Here is a 26813-nt window from a genome sequence, read left to right on the forward strand (position 1 = left end):
AAAATGCCAAAGGTTAATAAAATAAAATGGCAAAGGTTAACATGCTCTCACAGGCTACAGAGAGACTGCAGGGATGAGAAACTGGGACCCTGAAAACCTCCCTCCCGCTGCCATACTCTGCCACATTCCCCATCCCTTCGCTGCTATGTGGAATGCTGTTGATGATTACAGTTTGTATATTAAAGAGCTTTTTTTTTAATGGCAAAGGTTAAAGACAAAGAGAGAATATGAACAGCACCAATAGAAAGGCAGTTAGTTACCTACAAGGGAGTTCCCATAAGATTGTCAGCTGATTTCTCAGCAAGAACTTTTCAGACTAGAAGGGACTGGCATGAAAAGCAACGACCTACAACCAAAGACTACTCTACCCAGCAAGACTGTCATTTAAAATTAAAGGAGAGATAAAGATCTTCCCAGATCAGAAAAAGTTAAAGGGGTTCATCACTACCAAACCAGTATTACAAGAAATCTTTTTTTGTTTTGTTTTGTTTTTTTAGAATATATCTTTATTGATTTCAGAGAGAGGAAGAGAGAGGGAGAGAGGGAGAAAGAGAGAAACATCCATGATGAGAGAATCGTCATTGATCGGCTGCCTCCTATACTCCCCCAACTGGGGATCGAGCCTGCAACTCAGGCATGGGCGCTAACCGGGGAATCGAACATCGATCTCCTGGATCCTAGGTCGATGCTCAACCACTGAGCCACACCCAGCCAGCAACAAAAAGTCTTAAAGAGACAACGATGAAGGAGGAGGAAGAGGAGGAGGAACATAGATATGAATAATAAAATGTCAATAACTACATACATATCAATAATCACTTTAAATTAAACGGACTAAATGTTCTAATCAAAAGACATAGGGTGGCTAAATGGATAAGAAAACAAGACCCATACATATGCTGTCTACATGAGACCCACTTCAGATCAAAAGACACACACAGACTGAAAGTCAAGGGATAGAAAAAGATATTTAATGCAAATGGAAATGAGAGAAAAAACTGGGGTAGCAATACTTATATCAAACAAAACAGACTTTAAAACAAAGGCAATAGCCCAACCAGTGTGGCTCAGCAGTTGAGCATCGACCTATGGGTCCAGGAGATTGTGGTTCAATTCCCCGTCAGGTCAAATGCCTGGGTTTCAGGCTGCATCCCCAGCAGGGGGCGTGCAGGAGGCAGCCGATCAATGATTCTCTCATCATTGATGTTTATCTCTCTCTCTCCCCCCTCCTCTCTCTGAAATAAATACATATTTTAATTAATAAATAAAACAAAGGCTATAATAAGGGACAAAGGACATTTCATAATGATAAAGGGATCAATTCAACAAAAGGATAGACTCCTTGTAAACACTTATGCACCCAACAGGAGAACCTACATATATATATGAAGCAAATACTAATGGACATAAAGGGAGAGAGTGACAGTAATACAGTCGTAGTAGGAGATTTTAATGCCCCATTGACATCAATGGATAGATCTTCCAGACAGAAAATCAACAAGAAAGCAGCAGCCTTAAATGACACATTAGACCAGATGTATTTAATTAAAATTTTTAGAGCATTTCATCCCAAAGCAGCAAATATATATTCTTTTCAGGTGCACATGGAACATTTTCCAGGACAGATCACATGTTAGGCCACATAAGTCTCAATAAATTTAAAAAGACTGACATCATATCAAGCATCTTCTCTAATCACAATGATGTGAAATTAGATTATAAAAAAATTCAATTATAAAAAAAAAATTTGAAAAACAAACACATGGAGGCTAAATAACATGCTACTAAACAATGAATGGGTTAACAATGAGATCAAGGAAGAAATCAAATGATACCTTGAGCCAGTGTGGCTCGGCAGTTGAGCTTCAATCTATGGCCCAGGAGATCACAATTCAATTCCCTATCAGGTAACATGCCAGGGTTGTGGGCTTGAGCCCCACTGGGGGTAATGCAGGAGGCAGCCGATCAATGACTCGCTCATCATTGATGTTTCTACCTCTCTCTCCATCTCTCTCTGAAATCAATAAAGATATCTTTTAGTTTAAAAAAAAAAAAAAGATAATTTGAGCCATGGCCGGTGTAGCTCAGTTGAGCATCCTCCCATGTGCTGAAAGGTCACCAGTTCGATTCCTGGTCAGGGCACATGCCCAGGTTGCAGATTTGGGGTGCATACAGGAGGCAACCGATTGATGTTTCTCTCTCACACTGATATTTCTCTCTCTCTCCCCCACTCCCTCTCTCTAAAATCAATAAAAACATATTTTTTAAAAGATACCTCGAAACAAATAAAAATAAAAACACAACAGCCCCAAATCTATGGGACACAGTGAAAGCAATACTAAGAGGGAAATTCATAGTAATACAGGCCTACCTCAAGAAACAAGAAAAATCTCAAATAAACAATCTAAACTTACACCTAAAGGAACTAGAAAAAGAACAGCAAACAAAGCTCAAAGTGAGTAGAAGAAAAGAAATAATAATAAAAAATTCCCAACAAACAAAAGTCCTGGACCAGATGGTTTCACAGGTAAATTTTACCAAACATTCAAAGAAGAATTAACACCAGTTCTTCTCAAACTATTCCAAAAACTTCAAAAAGAGAGAAGGCTCCCAAACTCATTTTACAAGGCCATCGTTACCCTGATTCCAAAACCAGACAAAGACCTTATAAAAAAGAAAATTATAGGCTAATATTCCTGATGAACATAGATGCAAAAAATCCTCAACAATGCAAATTAAAGTCCCAATGAGATATCACCTCACACCTGTCAGAATAGCTATCATCAATAAATCAACAAAGAAGTGTTGGAGAGGATGTGAAGAAAAGGGTACCCTTGTACACTGAGATTGGTGGGATTGCAAATTGGTGCAGCCACTATGGAAAACATTATAGAGGGTCCTCAAAAAATTAAAAGTAGAACTAACTTATGACCCAGCAATTCCACTTCTGGGTATTAATCCAAAAAAATCCAAAACACTAATTTCAAGATATATGCACCCCTATATTCACTGCATTATTTACAATAGCCAAGATATGGAAGCAACCTAAGTGCCAATCAACAGATGATTGGATAAAGACGTGGTACAATAGAGTATATATACAATGGAGTATTATTCGGCCATAAAAAATAATGAAACTTTACCATTTAAGACAGCAGAGATGAACCTATAGGGTATTATGCTAAATGAAATAAGTCAGTCAGAGAAAGATGAACAGCATATGATTTCATTTATATGTGAACTCTAAAGAACAACACAGATGAACAAACAAAACAGAAACAGACTCACAGATCCAGAGAACAAACTGATGGCTGCCAGATGGGAGGTGGATTAGGGGAATAGGTGAAAAAGGTGAAGGAATGAAGAAGTACAAATTGGTAGTTACAAAATAGGGGGATGTAAAGTACAGCATAGGGAATATTGTAAAAACTGTCCAGCCCGCATGGCTCAGTGGTTGAGCATCAACCCATGAACCAGGAGATCATGGTTCGATTCCTAGTCAGGGCATATACCCTGGTTTCAGGCTCCATCCCCAGGGGGCGTGCAGGAGGCAGCCAATCAATGATTCTTTCATCACTGATGTTTCTATTTCTCTCTCCCTTCCCCTTTCTCTCTGAAATCAATAAAGATATATTTTATTATAATAGTATTGTATTAACTATGAATTGTGCCAGGTGGGTACTCAAGTTATTGGGGAGATCACTTCGTAAGTTACATTAATGTCTAGTCACTATGCTGTACACCTGAAACTACTATAAGATAATACTGAATGTCAACTCTAACTGAAATTTAAAAATTTTTTTAAAGACAACTTATTCTATGAAGAGGAAAAAAGGATGCTAAAGAACCAGTTTTCTAGTCTCTCTTCTTTGCTAAGTCAGCTACCCTTACAACTAACAGAAGAGAAAAATGAAAATACCTGTTAATTAGATGAAAACATTCAAAGGCTTTTTATCAAAAAATATTTACTATTAAGAACCTAAATATCAATTCATCCCTTTTAAAATGAGTTTTTCTGAAATTTTTCACACAAAGACCCACTATAGGTAATAATATAAAAGTCTTATTAAACACATAAATATTTTAAGTCAACTCAGAGTATTGGGGGGGGAGAGACATGGAATTTTCTGTGTCCACATTGAATAGCTGTAAAGAAAACTATTAACCATGATGTAGGTAATGCAGCAGTCACCTGCAGTCTGTGGAACAAGCACAGAGCTGTTTTGTTCTCAGCCATCCACATCCCCAATGAGGTCAATAGTATGCACTCTGTGCTCACCACAGATGTCTGCACAGGAACAGGGATCATGCTGGCTGCCTGAGGGACACACCCTCTGCAGAACCCTTTGTGGTGGGCTTAACTTTTTTTCTATAGGAGTTAAGGGTAGGGACAGGAAAAAGCAAAGGATCTGAAGAGCATAAACTTGACTTAAGGTCTAGTTTTGTTACTTTAAGCTGTGGGATGCTGAACAAATCACTTAGCCTCTCTGAATACCAGTATCCTAATGTCTATAATGGGGATATTACAATATCAAGCTGATAAGATTTTTAAAGGCTTCAATTAAAGAGATTTTGAATGTGAAGGCACCCAGCATAGCACGTGGCAGTCACTCAGAACCTGTCTGTTTATTCATTCCTCCCTGCACATCCTAATTGAACTTAATCACCAGAACCTGGATTAGAGTTACGCCTGGAGACATGCCTAGGTGGCAGTAAGCACCTAACTTGTGCACTCACCTTAATGGCCATGAAGCAAGGTGCTTATCTTCCTCCATCCTCGAGGTATTTTTAATTTCTACCAAAATACTGCAAACTGCTCTGGCCCGTGTTGCTCAGTTGGTTGGGCGACGTGGGGTGCACCAAAGGGTGGGGGGTGCTGGTTTGATTCCTGGTCAGGGCACATGCCCCCGGTTGGGGGCTCCATCCTTAGTAGAGGGCACGCAGGAGGCAGCCAATCGATGTTTTGCTCTCACATCGATGTTTCTCTCTCTCTCCCTCTCCCTCCCTCTCTCTCTCTAAAAATCAATTTAAAAAAATTTTTTTAATTGCAAACTGCCAAATGGGCTCTAACAAGCAACTTAAGATAAAATGAGTTTAATGCAACATTTCCCCACTAGGTGGTGCTGCACGTTAAAACTTTCACTCTAATTTACCCCCAATATATTAATTTCAAAAGCAGGAAAAACGACGGACGCTACCCGTAAGAGGAAAGAAGAATCGATGTGTCACCATAAAGATAATTTATTAATAATTTCTCAAAAAGAATCACACCAACACAAATTAGTTAATTCAACATTCGGTCACCCCATTTACAGCGAGCGCGCCCTGAGGAGACGGTCCCTGCTCTCACCGAGCGTACAACCTAGAGGAGCGAACAGCACTTTTAGTCACATCGATGACCCTAACCATCAAGTATTTTTACAACTACTTATATATTTTCTAAAGAACAAAGGTCGTCCTCGTTAGTTTTCCGGTTGAGAATTTCGTAGACTGCAAGATTTTTTTAAACCAAGGGAAAAGTCTCGGACCAGCGCGTCTGACCGGCGCCGCTACCGAAGTCCGAGCCCGAAAGCCCGGCGCACTTCGGTCCCTCCCGCCCCTCAGCCCGCGCCTCGGAGCCTCGGCCTCCTCCCGCACCGGGCGCCTCGGCACCCACTCACCATGGCCGCGAGGCTCGGGCTCCAACCCCGCAGCGCCGCCAGCAAGCGCCGCGTCGCCCCCCGCGCCCCGAGAGCCGCCGCCATGGCCACCGGCGAGAGCTGCCCGGCGCACTGCCTGCCCGCCGCTCAGGACCCCGGCCGCCGGTCCGCGGGCAGCTCCCCCCGGCGGGCCAGGCTGCCCGGAACAGCCCGGAACAGCCCGGAACAGCCCGGCCCGGCCGCACAGGCCAGGCGTGGCCCGGCCCCGGAAGGCCCCCGACAGTTTCAGTGCCAAATCTGCTGGCAGCGGGCGGACGCACCCCGCAGGCCCCCGCAGGCCCCCGCAGGCCCCCGCAGGCCCCCGCAGGCCCCCGCAGGCCCCCGCAGGCCCCCGCAGGCCCCCGCAGGCGCCGCTCGGCGCCCCTCGGCGGCCCTTCCGCGGCTCCTTTGCCCGAGTTCGTAGTTCCCCCATCTGTGCGGGGAAGGTGAGCGGCTGGCAGGGCGCTGGGCTTCCCCCGGCGCGTGGGGTTGACCTCCCGCTGTGCTGTTCGGGGGGGGGGGGGGAGGGGGGGGTCCAGCCTCTGGCCGCCGCGCACTCCCGGCCTGTCAGTGCTGGGCTCCCTGCTGGACCGTGTCAAGGGCAAGGACCGGAAGGGACTAGCGGCGGGCGGGCGCCCGAGGACCACTCCCCTCTGTGCTCTCGGGGGCGGGGCGGGCGGGGGAGGGTGCAGTGAACCGTAGTGATTCAGGTCGGGGTTCTGCAGGTCTGGGCGCCCTAGGTTCGAATCTTAAGTTGTGCTTTGTGTTGCCCTGGGCAAGCTGGCTCATCTGTATTTGCCTAGATAAAATAATCTGGAAAACCCGGCTGGCAGTGCTGGCTGAAAGTACCACAGGCGCGGCACACAGTAGGCACTCAGAAGATACATGTGAGGGATTTAGATAAAGTGGACATAATAATGGTACTATTCTGAGCCACAGCCCCCTCCTACTGGTGACTACCCCAGCCATAGCTGTCCACATGAAGATAAAGTTTTAAGCTATCCAATATAACACTAAGAAGATTCATCTAAGGTTCTATTTCCATAGAATTTAGGGTGCCTTATGAAATTAATCCTCTAAAATAGAAGAAACAATCAGTATAAAAGTAATTTCTCATCATGTGATCAGCTGTCATACCTGAATTTAAGAGATCGTTTAGAAATAGCTTTTCAAAAAGTTTGTATAAATTACATGTTATCTGTTTTCTACATGTATCCTAAAACTAGACTAGAATAAACTTGTGGGCAAGAACAGTGTTTTATATTTCTTTTGGCCCTCACTAAACCTAACACAGTGCTAACATTTTAAGGTTCAATTAATACATGCTGGTTAGATAACTATGACTAAAGTTATGCTTTAGCACAGAACTGATACTAAAAAGCTTCAGTTATGATAACATATACTTTCTCCTAACATCTGCCTTACCCAGAAAAAACTTCTTAAACCATTTCAAATTCTTTTAGTGAAATTAGAGATCACAAAAAAACAGGATATTTGACTCGTTTTATTTTCCCATCAGTTGCTACTTACAAGGTCACACATCAATTCTAGTTTATTTTTCCCATAACACTTTCTTGCTTAAAGTCTGAGAGAGAAACTGCAAATGAACAAAAAAACAACCTTCTAGACATTTAAGGAATCAAGAGTTTTCTAAAACTAATCTGAAAGTCCTATTCTGCCTCCTATATAGTAAGCAGATTGTCACTCTACTCATTTTTCCACCAAAATACATCTTCACATTTCAAACTGGATTCTCCCTTAAAATACCGGATTATGTTCAAGCAGTAAAAACAAGAATGGTGAATTCTGAGTATTTTTCCATTTGCTTATTGCAATACTAGTTAAAACACCAGTTTATAATTTTTTTTACACATTCAACAATTCAACGAACACATGATTCTTCGAAGTTGTAAGTCAACTCTTCACTGGAGAAAATGTATGAAATTGCAGCACTAATTTCTGAATGAAGGATTGAGATTCCTCTTTCCAACTTCTTTCAGTCCATCCCTACTCCGCATGTTCCTGCTCTTGGCCTGGAATTAGCCACCGAATGCTCTCAGTTCGAATGGTAGCATACATAATAAAACTAACTAGGAAGAATAAGGAAAATACAAGCAACCAGTCCACGCTTTTCATCAAAGTGCTGGGAAGAGGGCCTATTTGGTCGGCTTGAGTTACCACCACATTTTTCTTGGCTTCTATACCTGCAAGAGAAATCAACTGTTTCAAATCAGATAGAAAACACACCCTCTACAGATCTTTCTGGAGTATTTTGCATGGTATGTAAATTTTATACTCAAATGAAAAATGGATTTAAAAATTAGTATCTCCAGGTGTATGGTATGTGAATTCTATCTCAAAGCTGTCTTTTTTTTTTTTTTTAAAGTATCTTTAATCATTTTAAAATCACCTATTCATGTCATGCTTGTTACTGATTGGGAGACATTTAACAGGTGCCTAACAGTTCATTAGAAGAGAAGTTTTACATCTCATACCAATCTTAAATCCTTCACACTTAAATAGCAGATCAGAACCCACAGAAGGCACATATATCCCCAGCAATAAAATGTCATCTTCTACAGTGTATTACTTCTACATACCTGTCTGGTTAAAAATGAAGATTTTCAGTGTTTCCAATGTTCGGTCTGTATGATTAAATCTAGCCATTGGTTTAGCTCCTTGAAATAACAAGATGTTTGGAACAGCTACAGTGCCAAACCTGGTAGACAGGCTACAAGGAAAGGTCAGAAAACCTGAATTAACAGTGGGCTTTCTCACACAATTACCATATGAGAATGGATGGCAATAAATGAGACAAGATCGGTTTTGTGTGGAAGTTTCTGATATTCAAACTCCAAACTTATAGTTGTTTCTGATCTCCTTCCTTACGGGTCATGGTTGAAGGCATTTCTGTTCTGCTGAGGTGCTTTCTATTACAATATGGAACTACACATGACATAATTATTCACTATGTAAATTCCTAACTGCCAGATCAAAAAATTCTACCTCGTGGACAAAGCACACTGTGTCAATTTACTTGACAGAAGACATTTCAAACTCTCCAGAATGCTCACCTCCATCCCTCATAAAAGATTCAACTTATGGTAAGCAATTAATTTGGTAAGTTGGCACAAAGAAATCTATGATCTAACAAACACACCAGGAAGTTCACAATTAGGGCAGGATGATTGAGAAGTAATATGACCTGTGAGGTTTTGTTTCACCTTTATATAATACAGAGCAGTGGTATGAGCTCCAAATCAAAACACTCTGGGTTCAAGCCTCAGTTCTGCTACTGAACCAAGTAATCTGTGTAACCTGCAGATTACTAAACCTCTTTAAGCTTCAGTTTCCCCCATTAGTAATACTGGATAATCAGGATTTTTCTTTTATAAACATGCTGTAACTTAAATATTAACATATGAGACAAGCTCATGTCCCACACCAGCCATATAATAAGAACAAGTATCCTTTATTCCCCATAATTAAGGTTCCATACCAGACACTGATAAGGATGCATAGAGATGAAGGAACAAAGCAGATAAAAGCCTGAAGGAAATGGGGGCTGGGGGTGGGGGTCAGTACCAGACCCAAAACCAAAGAGAACAGGTGCTGGAGCCAGCTCTGCCGGCCTGGACGCAGTGGAGGGCCCACTCAAAGCTGGACGTTAACCTGGACTGTCCTTTCCATCAATCTGTTCTCTTAGGCCAGGCCACTTAGATATTTCCATGAAGCCCTGTGAGAATTACTAATTTGTTGGGCAATGTCTTTCTTAATAAACAGTTTCAGTTTCAGGTAAACACTGGCAGTTACCTTTCTCACACCAAAAATCATTAGAGCACAAATTAATCAAGTTTTATTCAACTTCATTTTTACCACCAACCTGACGATCGTCCAACCTTTCCAAATTCGTTCACACACAAAACTTTGTTGTGACCTGTTAAGGAGCATCTGATTTAGAGGATGAGGGGTGCACACAGTTTATAACCCAGGCACAGTCACAATATTTAGGGGAAATGTATACTATCTCAACAGAGTTCTCAGTAACTTATTGAACACTTAAAAAAGACAAAAGCCCACTGAACAATATACAAATCTAAAACAAGGATAAAAGTCATTTTAAAGGGCTAAATTAATTCATTAAATTGACTTATTGAATGTCTACTAAGGCATCTTCATGCATAAACAAATGTAAGAAAGAAGGAAAGAAAGAAAAGAGAAATCCTAAGTAGACAGAATGGGGATGCTGAGAGTTAGGCTGCTAGGGATGGGGACCTAAACTGCAGATGAAAGTCACAAAGGAAGATCCTACTTGTGATGTGATTTTGCTAATTCGTTCTGGCCAGGATCCTAGAAAGTCCTCCAGCTGCTCCCCTGCCACCACATAAAGAAGAGTCCTCCTTCCTCAAAAGGGGCCTCTATAAAGTGAGCCATCAGCATCCTCAGTCAACATTCCTCACTACTCACTTGCACTTGCCTTTCCCTTCCTTCAATCCCTCTGCAAGGCTCACAACCTGCCTCCTCTGCTTTTCACTTAACTAATTAACACCTCCAACAACTGCCACGTCATCTCCAAGGGTGAGATGGAAACCCAACCGAGGGAAGATACCTGCTATGCTGAGATGCATCCAGGGCCAAAAAATGAAGAGCTGGAAATGCCCGGGGCAAAGAATTAAAATGAGGGGCCAAACTGGCAGAAAATCGGCACCAAGGGGTATAAAACAGGACTAGCGTGCAGTCACTACCGTTGGGGTTTAGAAAATCCATAAGGTCCTGCGGTAAAAGAAACAAGTGTTAAAGTCAGCAGTAAATGTACACTTTTCTGGAAGGATACCCAAGAAAAAGGACAAGGAGGGGAGGGTGGGGGAGGAAGAAGACCAGTGTATCCCCTTAAAAACTTTTGGATTTTGAACCACATACATCCATCAGTCAGCAGAAAAGTACTATCAAATGACAAGTTATAAGTTTTCCTCTGAGCTATTTAATATTACTGTAGAGCAATTTTGATATTTTTCATAATTTATCCATTCAAATACTAGGTACTCACAGGGTACAGGCCACTGTCCCAACCTTTGAATTGGACATCTCACACAATCTAATGGTATTATTAAAGCATTGTGATCTCAGGCCCAAACTATCATCTCAGTAGATCCCAGTCTGTACTAAGCAGTTGTATCAATGTATTTGGCCAAAGGTTAGTTCAGGTCAAAAGTGCACCACCATCCCTGCCACCACCCTACCTCAGACTGCTTAAACTGCTCTATCCTGGTCATGTGTGTGACACCTGTGAGACAAGTTCCGCAGAGCTGAGGCATGGTGTTTACCAGGCACTGAGGGACGGTGTGAGGCCAGCGCTGACCCTGAACTTGTGGGGGGGCTACATGTGCTCAACACACCATACATGCCCTCATTTTAAAAAAGCAATCACAAGCCTGGCTGGGTGGCTCAGTTGGTTGGAGCGTCATCCCATACACCAAAAAGGCTTTGGGTTCAATTCCCGTGCGGGGTGCGCATGGGGCAACTGGTTGATGTTTTTCTCTCACATCGATTCCTCTCTCTCTCTGCCTCTCTCTCTAAAATCAATAAACTTAGCCTCAGGTGAGGATAAAAAAAAAAAAGCAGTCACAGCTTTCAGAGATCCGACTTCTCTGCATTCATGCTGCTATCTGACATAACTATCCTACAGAAAGCTATCAGTCTTTATCCAGGTATTTTCTTTGGAATCACTATTTACCCAACTAGCTGGAAGAGCATGGCTGGGTTTAGGACAATTGTTGCATCAGTCACTCAAGAGTAAAAACTGGATTCACACTCTTTGGATGAAAAAACTTTTCCTCAGTATAACATACTTCCCAGGGGCATTACTAATCTAAACACTGCTAAATTACGATTTTAGTCACTCAGATTTTTTTTTATAATTCAGTTTTTTTTTAACTGGCTTCTGTTATGATTCTGATGTCCACTGGGATTTTTATCATGAAGCTTGGCGGTGAGACTACCCCAAGGATGACTAGGTTGAAGTTGCCAAAAAAGCATAATGGACACTAGTTATATCCATTCTCATGATGCAGCCACTGAACACTATCCTACTTACAATATGATGAAGATTACCATCCTCGCCTGGCTCGGCGTGGCTCAGCGGTTAAGCATCGGCCTAGGATCCAGGAGATCAAGGTTTGATTCCCGGTCAGGGCACATGCCCAGGTTGCGGGCTCAAGCCCCAGTCGGGGGCGTGCAGGAGGCAGCTGATCAGTGACTCTCTCATTGATGTTTCTATCTCTCTCTCTCCCTCTCCCTTCCTCTCTCTGAAATCAATAAAGATATATTAAAAAAAAAAAAAAGATTACCATCCTTCATTTGAAAGTTTATGATAGAGTCTTATATCGAAAAACTGATGTGCTGAAAAGAAGAAAAGTACTAAGTCATTTTTTATTACCTGTGACATATTTAAAATTTTTAGGGTGAAATTTTCTAGCCCGGTGACATTTCTCTCCTCGCAGTTGACCTTGGGAGATTTCTGGCTGTCGGTGTGATTGGAGTCCTCTGTGGGGGCCGGGTCAGCTTCCACTGCTTCTGGCTCCGTGTAATCCTCCTCTTCTCTATCTGGGATGTTGGCTCCAGCGCTGTCCAGAGAAAAGAGGCTCTCCCGAAGGTCGTACCCAGAGACTTCGTTCCCTCCAGCCTCACAGGTACCACCACTAGGCTCTGAGCTCAGTTTGTCTTCAGCTTCCCCAGGAATCACAGACAGCATCACCATGTGGTCGCCTTCGGTGTCCAGCCCCAGCACTGCATCGGCCTCTTCTGCTGACATGTCCGGGCCCATTGGGCCATGTGAGGGCTCCTCTTCACTCATGTACACAGCCCCCATCTGGAGAGCAGGGGCAGGCTTCTCCCCTGACCATATGTGACCACTTTCCTCTGCAATTAAAGCATGCCAGCATGTTCACAGTCATATTTGACTTCCAAATAAATGAACCCCAAAGAATTACAGTTCTCCTCAAATATGAAATTTTCCCCTACAGAGAAAAAGGCTATCCTTCCTATTAAACTACCAGAGGGCCCCCACCATTCTCTAGGTCATGAAGAAGGTCTCAAGGAGGTACTAGATTAATGATGCCAAATAAATAAGTGGACAAATACATAGCTTCAAGCAAAACCTGCTGCTTGCCATGTGAATTATAAGTAAAAACATTCTGGTGGCCACCCACTGAGGAAATATAATATAAACATTTTAACATTTTTGCTTGTTTGATAAGAATAATATCCAAGAAAATGATGATGCCCTAGCCAGTTTTGCTCAGTGGTTAGAGCGTCGGCCCTCGGACTGAAGGGTGCCCCAGGTTCGATTTCAGCCAAGGGCACGTACCTCAGTTGCAGGCTGGATCCCTGGCCCCAATCAGGGCGCATTTGGGAGGCAACCAATCGATATGTCTCTCTCACACCGATGTTTCTCTCTCTTTCTCTCTCTCTCTCTCCCACTCTCTCTGAAAAGCAATGGAAAAAATATCCTTGGGTGAGGATTAAAAAAAGAAAAAGAAAATAATGATGGCTTTATGGAAGATTCTACTATGGCAAAGCACAGTTGCACACATTATAACAGTTCTGTGAGATAGGCAGGACAAAGGTTATTACCGCCACTTAACAATGACCAACTGAGGCCCAACTGAGGCACAGAATGGTTCAGCATAATGCCCAATGGCACGCAGCTAGTAAGAAGTGGTCTAGGAGCAACCAGCAGTGCAGGAGCAGCAGGAGGGAGAAAAGGAGAACTCTCCTCCCACTTTGGAGCCACTAGCTAGGGCAACGGTAAAATGCTCAGATAAGAGTCCTGGGCAGTCTTGTATGTCCATTTAGCAACCTCCACTCATCTCTCTAACAAAGACTTCTGCCCTCCAACTCTCATTAACTCAGCAATAGCTGCCAGACTCTATGCCAGGCAGTGACTAGGGGAAACAAATGAGGCCAGCTGCACCACACCAGCTCACCATGTAGCTGGGGAGCCATCAGCTGGGTAAAGAACTCTGCCAAGCCACCAGCATGTCACCAGATCATGAATAACCAACAAGCTACAGAGCTAGGGAGGGATCTGGGAGCTTCCTAAGGTATACACATTCATATAAGGTCTTAAAGAATATTCCCATAGAGATCGGCAGATTCATTCAGCAATTGAAAAACATTCTGCTTCTGGCTAAGATGTAGTAACAAGGACAAGATCTGCCCTACCTAAAGCAAACCAAAGAACAGTCAAATATGTGAAACAACAGTTTCAGAAGACCAGTTATCAGGCAATGAAGGGCAGTGATCCCTGAGAAACAGGAAGCAAATAAGGAGAGCCCTACAACTGATCTAGCTTACTGTCTGAGGGAGTTCCCACTGTGATGTGGGGAGGGGGAACACAGGCAGAGCCCAGAGGACTCAATGAGTTGAGGAAATGGAGCTGGGGGTAGGAAACCAAGGAAGGTAGAGTTTGCATGAGAGAATACTGGAGCTGGGAGACCTGCAGGGCGCAAACTCTGGAGATCTGCAGAGGGGCCCCTTCAAGTATACTGGTCAGCACATGCATGTGACTACCCAAAGCCAGGGAAAGAACCATCCAAATGTATTAGAGGCAACGGTACCCAACACTCACACAGAGCTGGGAATAGTACCTGTACCCACCAGCTAGACTGGAACACCTCATATTTCGTGGAGCACTTGGTAGAGTACACAAAAGGGGCTTGCCTCAGTAGTGGGGCACAATTAACCCTGAAGCAAGTACAGCTCTGCTCCTATCTAGCAAACCTTAAAAGCAACGGTTGAATTGTTTTTAGCAGCTTAACTTTCAGAGGTTAACCTTAACTGCACTCCAGAACAAAGTTCAAGAACATTTATAGGAATACTAAAATATACAACACTCATCAAGGTGAAATTTATATCTGGCATCCAATCAAAGATTTTGAGGCATACAAAGAAGCAGGAAAATATGACTCATATTAAGGAGAATAATCAACCAATTGAAACTGACCCAGAACTTGCACAGTTGTCATATTTATTAGACAAGGATATTAAAACAGTAACTGTAACTGTGTAACATGAGTTCAAAAGTTAAGTAGATAGCCCTGGCCGGAGTGGCTCAGCTGGCTGGAGCATCATCCCATACACTGAAAGGCTGCAAGTTCAATTCCGTGTCAGGTCATATACCCAGGGTTGGGTTTGATCCCTGGTCAGGGTGCGTACCGGAGGCAACCAATCGATGTTTCTCTCCCTCTCTCTCTCCCCTTTCCTCTCTCTCTCTAAAATCAATTTTAAAGAAAGATCCTCAGGTAAGGGTAAAAAAAAAGTTAAGTAGATATAGAAACATAAGATAATTTTTAACTTTTTTTTTAAATCCTCACCTGAGGATATTTTTTCCGTTGCTTTTCAGAGAGAGTAGAAGGGGGTAGAGAGGGAGAGATGGAGAAAGGGAGAGAGGGAAGAGGGAGAGACAGAGACAGAGACATCAATGTGAGAGACACACATCAGTTGCCTCCTGCACCCACCCCAACTAGGGGCCGGGGATTGAGCCTGCAACCGAAGTACGTGCCCTTGGCTGGAATCGAACTTGGGACCCTTCAGTGCTCAGGCTGACACTCTAACCACTGAGCCAAACAGGCTCGGGCAGAAACATAAGATAATTTTTTTAAATTGTAATTCTAGTGATTACAACTACAATGCCTGAAATGAAAACTACACTGGATGGGATTAATTTCAGATTAGACATTGCAGATGGAAAGAGTAGTGAACTTAAAGGCATAGCAATAGAACCTACCAAATTAAACATACAATGAAAATAAGTATCCAAAAAATTAATTAAGAGCATCAGTGAGCTGTGTGACAACTTCAAGTGGCCTAATGTACAGACAATTGGAGGTTCTGAAAGACAGTAAGTAGTAGGGGGGACAGAAAAAGTATTTGAAGAAATAATAACTTTAAAGTACTGAAAAGAAAAAAATTATAAAATTAGAATTCTATACCCAGCAAAAATATCTTTCAAAAACAAAGGCAAAATAAATACGTTTTCAGACATACAGAAGGTGAAAGAATTCATCACCAGCAGACTCACATGACAAGAATTTTAAGGGAACTCCTTCAGGCAGAAGAAAAATGATACCAAATGGAACATGGATCCACACAAAAGAATGAAGAGCACTGGAAATAGTAACTACATGGATAAATACATACAATTATTTTTGAAAGTCTAGTTATGAAGGGGGACAAGAAAAATGGGGTAGTTGCTATGGGCAGGCAAGGGGCTAAGGGAGGTTTCTGTTTTGGTTTTTAGGACATAGGAGAAACTTAAAGTTATATAAAGCTAATGGGAAAGCATGTAAGGAGGAAGAGGTGACAATATAGGTTAGATATGGCAGAGTACAGAGCTTCGCTAGCAAGGTGGAGCTTTGACAAAAGGGGCTGGGTGCCTGGGTAAGGAGCTCTCTACAAATCTGGTGGGGGTGGGCTCCACATTGGTGGTGTTTCTACAGCCTTTCATTGATTAGCATGTACTGCTTGAATAATCAGAAGAAAAAACAAATTTTTTTGCTGGATTGTCCACAAGACAGAGCAGGAAATGAAGCCAGAGAGGCTAGAAGTCTGGAGAAGAACAAAGTAGTTAACCCAACTCCCAAATGCCCAGCTCTGCAGAGAGCTGCTCTCTCTGAACCTAATCAACATTCCAGGGCCAGTCAGTACATGGACAGACTGCCAACAGCCTGACACAAATTAGAATCTGGTTATCTCTAATCTCCCTTATACAAAAAAAGTATGGATGTCCCCACAGAAAATCAAAAGAGTCTGATTGATGCAGAGAGCTAGTATTTTAAGTTCAGGAGTTTTCCCCCCTGTGAAGATACTTAAGTAGACAGTACAGATTAGGAAAAAATAAATCATATGGCCTCAGGTACCATTGTTTTCATTTAGGCATTAGGAAGAAAGAAAACACTGAATTGTTCCACACTAAGATAGAAATGACCTACCATTCAAGAGCCACTGAACCCTCCCATGGTAATGTACCTTTAAAAAAAGATTGTTTCTTAACCTAAACAAGCAGATTGTGGCTTGATTTATGCAAAAAATGAAAATTATTGCATTACTGGCAGCAAGGAAAATGTCTGGAGAACAAGGGTGGAGGCACCATGTGAACTCTGCTGGGGAACTCTAGCCTAGGTCAGCTCCTTCTCACTGTTCCAGTTTTTCTCAGAAGGCTACCAGCAGCAGGTTTTATCACAATGGCTTCTATGGCAGGGGAGCTAAATGTGCAAGGCCAGAAAACAGCCAGGGGTTGGAGGGGCAGCAACCTATACTTTCCACAGGAAATACTCAGTGTGAGCATCTAACAGGTGGAGAAAATACCACTGAAATGCAGAAATTCACAGTGCTACTGTGCAGATTAAATGAGAAAAGATGTGTATGGTGCCTGGCACATAGTAGGACTCCATAAATGGCTGCAGTGATGATAGTGATGATGATGATGATGATGACTGATGTTTAGAAAGAGATGGATAGGCATCATAACTAAGTTCTATTAATTCCTTTGCTAAATACATTCTGGATCAATCCACTTCTCCCATCCTCACTCATACCCCTCAGCCAAGGCCACAGCCATCTCTTACCTGGACAATTGCTGTAACTACCTAACTGGTCTCTGCGGTTGGCCCTCTATCCACCCCCCACCATTCCAACCCTGCTTCTCACAGCAACCCAACTGGAACTGAAAGTTAAAGATAAATCTAATCATTTCACTCCCCTGCTAAAATCTTTTCAATGACCTCCCCCTGCCCTGTGAATGAGTCTGTGTTCTATAGCATGGATACCAGGCTCCTCATGATGTGGCCTGTATCCACACTCTCAACTGGTGCCACCAGGCATTTCTGGTCCCTGATTATTCATTGTCTCCTCCACCTTCCTCAGAGCTGTCCTGAGGGCTGTTTCTCTGTCAGAAAAGTCCTCTACCCCCTCTTCTTCTGGCAAATCCAACTGATCCTTCAGATCTCACCCTAAACTTCACCTGTGTGAGATGAACTTCACCTTCTCTGACCCTCAGACCAGAGAGGCCTCCCATTACAACATCCAGTAATGCCCTGGAACTCATCTTAAAGCATTTTCCACTCTTGTAATTTACTTATTTGTAGCCATTTAATGCCTGCCTTCCCCATCAGGCAGAAAGACAGGCCTGTTTCTCTGTCTGCTCACCACTGTACCATCAGTGCCCAGCACAGTACATGGCATATGATGGACACTCAGTAAGAATCTGCTAGTTGACTGTCTAGTGAGGACAGGCATGGGTGTGTTGAAGCCAGGAGTTACCTCCCGTTCCTTAACACCTTGACAATTGCCACTTCCAGTTGTTAATCTGTCAGTGATGTCCACTGCAGAAAAAAACCTTGAAATTGGTTGTGGGGCTAGGTGAAAAAGGTGAAGGGATTAGGAACTACAAATTGGTAGTCACAAAATGGTCCCGAGGATGTAGAGCATAGGAAATATAAGTCAGTACTATTGTAATAACTATGTACAGTGCCAGATGGGTATTTGAAATATCAGGGGGGACCACTTTGTAAAGTATATAATTATCTAACCATTACGCTGTACACCTGAAACTAATACAAAACAACTGAATATAAACTGTAATTGAAATTTTAATTTTTTTAAAAAAGTCTGAGATTTTCAGCCACCCTGAAAAGAAACCAGCTGGTGAAGGTTCCTAGGTCCTTACCCCATTCACAGCCTGGCCATGATGACCAGTGACCCACCCCATGACTGGTGTTATCCTCAGGTCTACATGAATATGACCCTGACTGCAAGGTAGACTCCCTGAATGCAACAATAAGTCAGTCCCCTGAATCAACAAAGAAACAGAAAGCACATTTAACTTGGATAATTCGAGGAAAGCTCATAATGGAACCACCACCATGTGGACTGGGTGTAGAGAAAACAAAAACTGATAAACTCCAGGGCCAGTAACAGTAGAGGGTAAACCAGTTACCACTGATAGGTCTTAAGTGGCCAGAGGCCACACTCACAGAACCTTGAAACAGCAAGGACAGGCTTTCAGAAGCTATGACTTCCAGTGGAGGGACAAAGCCAACCTGCGATAACCACTGAGGGAGGAAGCTAAGAAAATCAATCCCCTGACTTCTCTCTCCCCTCATTCCAACCCAAAGGAAGCCAGAAGGCAGAAGAGAACATTGTTACTGCATACAAGGCAGCTACTCAGGGTACAGAGCAGGATGGAGAAAGCTTGAGAATGATCTGGGAGACAAACAGAAGACATCCGGCACATGCTGTCCCCTTTCTGAGGCTGGAGGTTAAGGGTAGTGACAGAAGGGTAGTACAGAGATTTAACTGTGAAATCGGGCAGACCTGGGCTTCAATCGTGGCTCCTCAACTCGTGATTGTTTGACACTGGCAAAAGTCTTATTGATGCTGCGTCTCAGTTTACTCATCTATAAAACAGTGACGATAACAACATCTACTTCACAAGCATTTAAACATTAAATAAGATGATGCTCATAAAGCCCTAAGCACAGCACCTGACCCACAGTGAGTGCTTTCATTAATGGTAATTCTGTAACTATTCCTCAGCTTTCTCCCGGCTCAGCAAGTCTGCTGCTCTGCCTTGACCAGGATACCCAGGGAAAGACCTGCCTATTCCTGTTTGGAATGACAAGCGAGGTCACAAAGAGTGTGGACTTTGATAGGACCATAAGAGTGGGGTGAAAGAGCAAGGAGAGGAAGGCCTCCACTCCTGGACCCAGCCATGCCTCCTGGGTGGCTCCCCTCCCAGCCTGAGGGGTCCCTGAGAGCATGCCCTGGGCGGGGGGGGGGGGGGGGGGGGGGGGAGACGTGCAAACCCAGGCAGACTGCCTGGCCTCCCTGAGCTCCCGGTCTCCACCAGGAAAGGGGAGTTAGGAAAGAAACCTGGCTCACAGGGTCGCTGGGAGGACCGAGTGAAACAAGGGAGGCGCCACGCTCAATCCCCGGCTCCTAGCAAGGGCAGCACAGACGCCGGCTCTTCGTTACCATTATCACGACGAATAACAAAGTGCCTCGGTGAGCGCTAGTACACGGTCACTCCCGACTGACGGTCGTCTGCTGAGGGGACCTGAACGTGACCCGGTCACACCGGGCCTCCCCGCCCCGCGGTCCCTCCCAGCGCGGGCCGGGATAGGGGACCCCTATCCCCCGGAGGCGCGCGCCGCGGGCCTTCGCGCAGGTAAGACCGTGGCCCGGGCGGGCCTCCACTCCGCCCCGTCGTGTCGCGCACCGCCGCCTGCCGCCCCCAGCCGCAGCCCCGGCCGGCACTCACCCTCCTGGCCGCGGGCGGGAGGCCCCAGCACCCACAGCAGTACCTGCCACCAGCCGGGGAGCCACATGGCGCGGGGCGGCGGCCGGGACCACCACCCAGGCCGAAGGGCAACCGGCGAACGACGACGCGAGTCGCGCTCCCGGCCGGCGTCAGGCCGAGGCTGGGCAGCCCGGGAGCGCGGACGCAGGCGCGGGTTCGCGCCGCCATCTTGGAAGCTGGCAGCCGCCGCGGGCGCCATCTTGGTGTCGGGAAGCTTGCCTCTGGCCTGCGCAGTGGCTTCAGGGCTCTTTAGGAGGCAAACACGAGACATTTCAAGTCATCTCGAGCTTTCCAGACCCCCAAATCCTGGGCGGGGGTTCCAGCAGAGACCCGTGGCACTCTCGCTATGCGGGCTTGGTGGGGTCTGGCTGCTGGCGGCACACAGCACCTGTCATGGGCTTTATTCTCCCGCCAGAAGGGCCCGGAGGCCTCCTCCTTCCAATGCCCCATCTAAATGCGGATCTTCCAACTCCCGCCCCACCCCTGCTACCCTACCTAGGGTTCTGGGATAAAATACAGGATGCCCAGTTAACTTTGAATTTCACAGAAATAACGACTAGGTTTTTACTGTAAGAGACGTACCAAAATTCAAATGTAACTCAGTGCCCCATAATTTTATTTGGCACATTGGACGGTCCTAACCCTACCTGCCCAGGAAGAGAACCGAGGTCTGCTGGATCATAGTCGATGCTCAACCACTGAGTCACCCAGGCGGGGCTGTGAATAATATTTCTGAGATTATTTGAGCCAAATTGACAATTGCTGGGATGCAAAATCTCAACAGATTAAGAAAATGCTCTGGAGAATGGCAGTTTTGCAGCTTATTTTATACATTAAAATAAAAGGAGGGGAGCTAAGGAGGGTTACATGAAATTCCTGGGTGGTAGGTTAGGGCGGCAGGAGAAAGCAAAGCTGGGAAATCTGTGAGATTGGAGAAAGGATCAAACCCAGACACACATACAGCAGAGAGGTGGTATGTGGATTAAATGAGATGTAAAGTGATGAGCACAGTTCCTGACCCACAGTCAGCACTTCAGAGTGGAAGCTGATACTGTTTGGATGATATGATTCCAGTGGAGTAACCATAGGCCCCTTGCGCGCCCATCACAGATTGTTAGACCAGAAAGATGCATCATCAATCTGACTCCATGGATGATTCTTATATTCTAAATAGGCTGCCATGGTTTTGCTATAATAAATTCTTAAGTGGGTCCGGGAGTATCTGAGACAATGGACAACATGGGCAAAAGAGCCCACAGTTCTGGAGTTGATCACTACAGTCATCACTTGGCTACCTCCCTCCCTCTTCTCCTTCTTTAACTTACTCTCTCCCAGTTACCCTCCTCTGCACCCAGTTGGAAGACGCATGAAAAGCCAATGGGACAGAGGACTGAGGGACTTACGGTTAATGAAAAGGAGGCTGATTTGACTCATCTGGACACGCCAATGTGGATGCCCTGTCGTTACTGCTCTTCATTGTTATGTCCTTTCCCTCCCTGTGTTTGCACTTTGGCTGTTTGTTTGGAGAGAGACACAGATGTTGGAATTGTTTAATAACTACTCAATATATGCAGTCAGCTGGCTAGAATGCACATTTGACTGCCTCGCCACCAGGTGGCACATACACTTATTTTTGATGAGCAAATTGCCTTCAGGCTTGTCTTGAAACTGATTTTATTTTTGTGGAGTGTTGTTGTTTTTTGGGGGCGGGGTGTAGAGTTGTCATCATCCTCTTCTTTGGCTTAAATGAAATCTGTGCACCAACAACATAGGACCTGGGATTGTTCATACAAGAGTCTGATAACAACTGGAATTGCCATGCACAGCTACACACAGGCACTCCTGGGGTTTAGTTTGTCTCTCTTGATAGGTTTACCTAGATTATTTTAATGTGATGAGTCACGAGGACCTCTCCTCTCTTTCTCACTTCCTCCCTCTCTCATCAACAGGCAAATATTTACTTTCGTTTGGATCACTGATTTTTAATAGAACAGATAATTTAATTTTATATGAATCTGAAGAGAATATTTCAATTAATAAGTCAGTACTTTGGGCATATATTCATATAGTTTTATTCCAAGCTCCTTTCCCATTCTTACCATTTTAATGTTATATTTTGATGGACTTAAGTTGATCCAACGCACTCGTTATCGTTTCATCAATACTGGCTATTCTTTGTAGTTATAACAAAAGGGGATTATCTTGAGCTCCTTCACTAATTCAGTATTCTCCCAAGATATTTAAGAGTTGTGTCCTGAAAAACAGGGTAAATCACAGCAATGTATAGTAGAGAAAACTGCTAACTGCCTGAAACTAATAAAAAATATTGAATGTAAACTGAAATTGAAATATTAAAAAAAAATAGTAACTACAATTAAAATAAAACAGCTACCTGGTATAATCACAAGAATAAACCTCAACTGTAAGAGGAGACCTCTACATTTCTAATGTGGGTACTAAGCCCTTGGCATTTATATTTTCATTCAAGATGGTTTTCTCCCAAAGATGTCATTTTTATTTGACTCATTAGTAAACTGAAGCACAGAGAAAATGGCTTGGTGTCGCATGGGGAGTTTATGACAGAGCTAAGGCTAAAATAACAATCAAAATCCAAGATTTTTTGTTTTGTTTTAAATTTTTTCTTATTTGTTGATAAAGGATAGAGGAAAGGAAAGAGAAACATCGATTTGTTTCAATTGTTTATGCATCCATTGGTGGATTTTTTATTGAATTTACTGGAGTGACATTGGTTAATAAAATTATACAGATTTCAGGTATACAATTCTACAATACATCATCTGTATATTGTATTGTGTGTTTACCACCCCAAGTGGAGTCCCCTTCCATCACCATTTATATCCCCTTTACCTTCTTCTATCTCCCCCTGCCCCTTTGGTTGATTTTTGTATGTGCCCTGACCAGGGATCAAACCTGCAACCTTGGCATATCAGGATGATGCTCTAACCAATTGAGCTACCTGGCCAGGGCAAGAAATTTTATACTATGATATACAATCAGTAACTCATTTCATGATATCACACTGTTAATCAATACTTTTGTAATAGCTTATGTAAGTAAATATTAGATTTTTTTTTTAATCCTACCTGAGGATATTTTTTCCATTGCTTTTCAGAGAGAGTGGAAGGGAGAGAGAGAAAAACATCAACTGGTCGTCTCCCATATGCCCCAACAGGGGCAGGGAATTGAGCCTGCAACCAAGGTACATGCCCTTGGCCACAGTCGAACCCAGGACCCTTCAATCCACAGGCTGACACTCTAGCCACTGAGCCAAAACCAGCTAGGGCAATAAATATTAGATTTAAATAATTTAACTGTATTTAAAAGCTAATGAGGATACTGTTGGGATAGGTTTAAGATACAGGAGAAAGGATAATCTCTGAGAAGTGGGGAAAGGGATCCAGAGAGGGGAAAACTTGAGACCGAGAAATACCTCCTCCATTGGAATGGGAAGAAAGGATGGGCACAGGTAAGCAGTTTTCTCTGGAGAAGAAAGGTAGTCTGCTGAGAGCAAGCCTGGGGTAATACTCAAGTATCTAAGGAGAGGGGAGAGTGAACATCTGAAATAGCCTAAATGCAGAATGGGATGAGAGCTAAGAATACAAAAGAACTTCCTAGTAGTGTTGGGGGTCCAGCTGTCGTCACATAGCAATTTATAGTGGCAAATGGCACAATTAAGCATTTTTCTCCAATAGCATTTAGCAGCCCAGGAATTAATGGTAGCCAAAACTAGCCCAGAGTTAGTGTTTTTCCAGGCTTGTGTGATGGAAAGACCAGGGGAAGTTAGTTCAAAATAATGATACTTGCTAATGTTTGTCAGTATAGTTGAGTCTTAACATTATTTTTAAAGGGAAATTTCACAACTTGACCATTTCTTAGGTTTGTGAGTACTTAGTATAACCTAACAATCATTATTATCAGTGTTATTAGTTACCTGTTGTTGCAGAATAAATTACTCCAAAACTTTGTGTCTGGAAACAGTAATAATATTTATTTTTCTTACATCATTTATGTGGGTTAGGAATTCAGGAGTGGCTTAGCTGAGTGGTTTTAGCTCAGGATCTCTCATGAGATTGCAATCAAGATGTTGGCTAGGGCGACAGTCACTTGAAGGCTTAACTGGGGCTAAAAGATCTGCTTCTAAGATGGCAAGTCGATGCTGACTATTGGCAGAAGGGCTCAGTTCTTAACCATGTGGATCTCTCCATAGGACTGTTTGTGTTCTCATTACACAACAGATAGCTCTCCCCAGACCAAACAGTCCAAGAAAACCTGCAACATCTTGTATGGCCTAGCCTCAGAAATCACACATCATCATTTCTGCAATATCCTGTTGGCTACACAGGTCACCATGTACAGTGTGGGAGAGGGCTCTCCAAGGACGTAAATACCAGGAAGTGAGGATCTTTAGGAGACATATTGGAGGCTGGCTTATCACAACTGAGCAATAAGATTTTGATACTTATGGTATTAACACTTGATGAAGTTATAAATAATATGAAAATAACATTTCAAAAGCCCCATCCAAGCCATTACCTAATGATCAGTTACCTACTTATCTAATATGTTCTTCCTTCCCCTTTTGATTCATGGGATCTGATTGTTTTTAGAAGAGCATGAGCTGACAACAGGCTTTGAGAAGTTGTTTAGGAAATGCAAAATCCTAAAGTAATAAGTCCCTAAATTTTACTGTTTTTGACACTGTATCCAATGTAGCATTTGGAGATACTGATTCACTAATCCCACCTTCAAATTATTAAAACTGACATCAAAATGGTGACTATAGCCCTGGCTAGTGTGGCTCAGTGGTAGAGCCTCAGCCAGCATACTGAAGGGTAAAGGGTCTCGGGTTTGACTTCCAGTCAAGGGCACGTACCTGGGTTGCAGGTTCGTTCCCCAGTCAGGGAGGTCAGGGCACGCGCAGCAGGCAACCAATCCATGTGTCTCTCTCACATCAATGTTTCTCTCTCTCCCCCGGGCCCTCCCTCCCACACTCTCTAAAAATCAATGGGAAAAATATCCTCGGGAGAGGATTAGCAACAACAAAAAAGTGGTGACTATAAAAAGAAAGGGCAATAGGCCATACATCTTTTGTTCTAAAAACCGTACGTGCAGTTCTCAAGAAGGGAGATCAAATCATTCAAGTGTTGGACGGACCCTTACAGCCAGGCTTTCCAAGGAAAAATACCTGCATCAATTGACATTCCTCTTCTTACCCTGCTCCATCCCCACTTTAGATAATTTCAGGTAACTTGAAGGTTAAAGGAGTTTCTCCTGATATTGCGTGGTGTTCTGGTAATATGGATACCCAAAAGCCCAAATAATGGGCAAACTTTACAAATTAAAAAATTCAGCATCTGTTTTCATTTTATTAAGATACTTTGTTAAAACACCTTTTTGAATATATAACAAAAACTAAAATTATCATACTAACATATCCCAAGCACTGGGTTAAGTATTTTGATTATATAGCACATAAAATTTTTACAATATCCTTGGTATAGATATGTTACACATTTTAAAAATAAAGAAAATAAAATAGTAACTTGCCTAAGGTCCCACGTTAAATGGCAGAGCTTGAATTTGAACCCAAATCGAAACTGTCAGTATGCCAAATTACCCATATGCATTATTCTCATTTAATTCTCACTACAAGGGGGTTCTAATATATGGTCACAGAAAATATAATTTTGGGTGGTGGGCACAAAGAGCAATATACAGATCTTGTAACATAGAAACCCTATCAAATTGAGAAAATTAACCAAATAGGCAGTGAGTGCCCTGAAACAACACTTAACCAGTACTCAATATATCTATTTGAAATCAACGTTCAAACATTTGACAAGGGCTAGGTCAACAATATCTAGCTTCTGTAAGCAATTGCAACAAAAATACTGCTTTACCAAATGCCATGAAAAGAACAAACCTTTGTCGAGATGCTTCTTGTTCTCCTTGGAAAGCTGCTGTGGGGGCCGTGGCAGGGGTGAGGGGAGAGGGGAAGAGCTCAGAGGACGCTTCATCAGAGCAGGAACCTGGGTGTGGGCAAGACGGACTGTAATTTGGAAACGAAAGGCATACGCTTAGTGATCTCTCACACTTCCAACGTCTGCTCAGAGGAGTCCCTAGAACCAGTTTACTAGGAACAGAGCTGACTGGACACAGCACTTCGATCCTGTGCCTTTTTGTTTTCTTTGCTTTCCTTCCTTAGCCCACCTGTCTTTCTTTAAATATCCTTTGTTTACAAAAAAAATAAATTTTTTAATCCTTACCTGAGGATGTGTTTTTTATTGATTTTTTAGAGAGGGAGGAAGGAAGAAAGACGAAGAGATGTGAGAAACATTGATTGGTTGCTGCCCTCCCGTAGGCACCCAGCTGGGGACCGAACCCACAACCTAGGTATGAGCCCTGACAGGAAACGGAACTTGGGACCTTTTGGTGTGTGGACGACATTCCAACCAACAGCCACACTGGCCAAGGCAAAAAAAAAAAAAAAAAAATGTTTAATGTGTCATTGCAGATCCTTTCAAATGGTTTCTGTATTTTGTAAAATAGCAATTTAAGAAACTGGAGGACATTCTTCTAAACCCCATACACCCTAAAATTCAAGGCGGAGCACACTGCTTCCCTAAATTGCTTTGCTAAATCAGAAGACCTTTTTTGTGAGTCCGTAACATCTTGTCATACTAGGGTTATGTCAAAATGATTAAGGAGCCAAAGATGCAACAATTTGAGCATAAAAATGAATAATTTCAATAGCC

At 43.3% G+C, this 26813-nt stretch overlaps 2 protein-coding genes across 2 annotated transcripts in view; both read right to left on the reverse strand.

Moving 5' to 3' along the window:
• PCBD2 (pterin-4 alpha-carbinolamine dehydratase 2) overlaps window positions 1-5744 on the reverse strand; it is a 57613-nt gene extending 51869 nt beyond the window's left edge. Inside the window, exon 1 of the mRNA XM_016197536.2 lies at window positions 5661-5744. Coding sequence (XP_016053022.2) covers window positions 5661-5744 — 84 coding nt within the window. The remainder of the gene's footprint in view (window positions 1-5660) is intronic.
• Window positions 5745-7164: 1420 nt separating this feature from the next.
• Window positions 7165-20236, reverse strand: TXNDC15 (thioredoxin domain containing 15). The gene is made up of 5 exons (XM_087816380.1): window positions 19999-20236; window positions 12115-12596; window positions 10288-10451; window positions 8279-8409; window positions 7165-7882 (listed from the first exon to the last, which is right to left on the reverse strand). The coding sequence occupies exons 1-5, from the start codon at window positions 20234-20236 to the stop codon at window positions 7686-7688; spliced, it is 1212 nt and encodes a 403-aa protein (XP_087672506.1). The 3' UTR covers window positions 7165-7685.
• Between the last annotated feature and the right edge of the window lie 6577 nt (window positions 20237-26813).

Source organism: Miniopterus natalensis, chromosome 4 (genome assembly GCF_054644295.1).
Source record: "Miniopterus natalensis isolate mMinNat1 chromosome 4, mMinNat1.hap1, whole genome shotgun sequence".
Classification (NCBI taxonomy): Eukaryota; Metazoa; Chordata; class Mammalia; order Chiroptera; family Miniopteridae; genus Miniopterus; species Miniopterus natalensis.

Bases quoted from the DNA above. Each gene is read 5' to 3' on its own strand.
- TXNDC15 (XM_087816380.1), bottom strand. From the start codon at position 20,236: ATGGCGCCCGCGGCGGCTGCCAGCTTCCAAGATGGCGGCGCGAACCCG. The intron at 10,452-12,114 runs GTAATAAAAAAT...CTTTTACCGCAG, and splicing joins AAATTTTAAATATGTCACAG to GACCTTATGGATTTTCTAAA. The intron at 7,883-8,278 runs GTATGTAGAAGT...TTTCTCTTGCAG, and splicing joins CTTCATTTTTAACCAGACAG to GTATAGAAGCCAAGAAAAAT.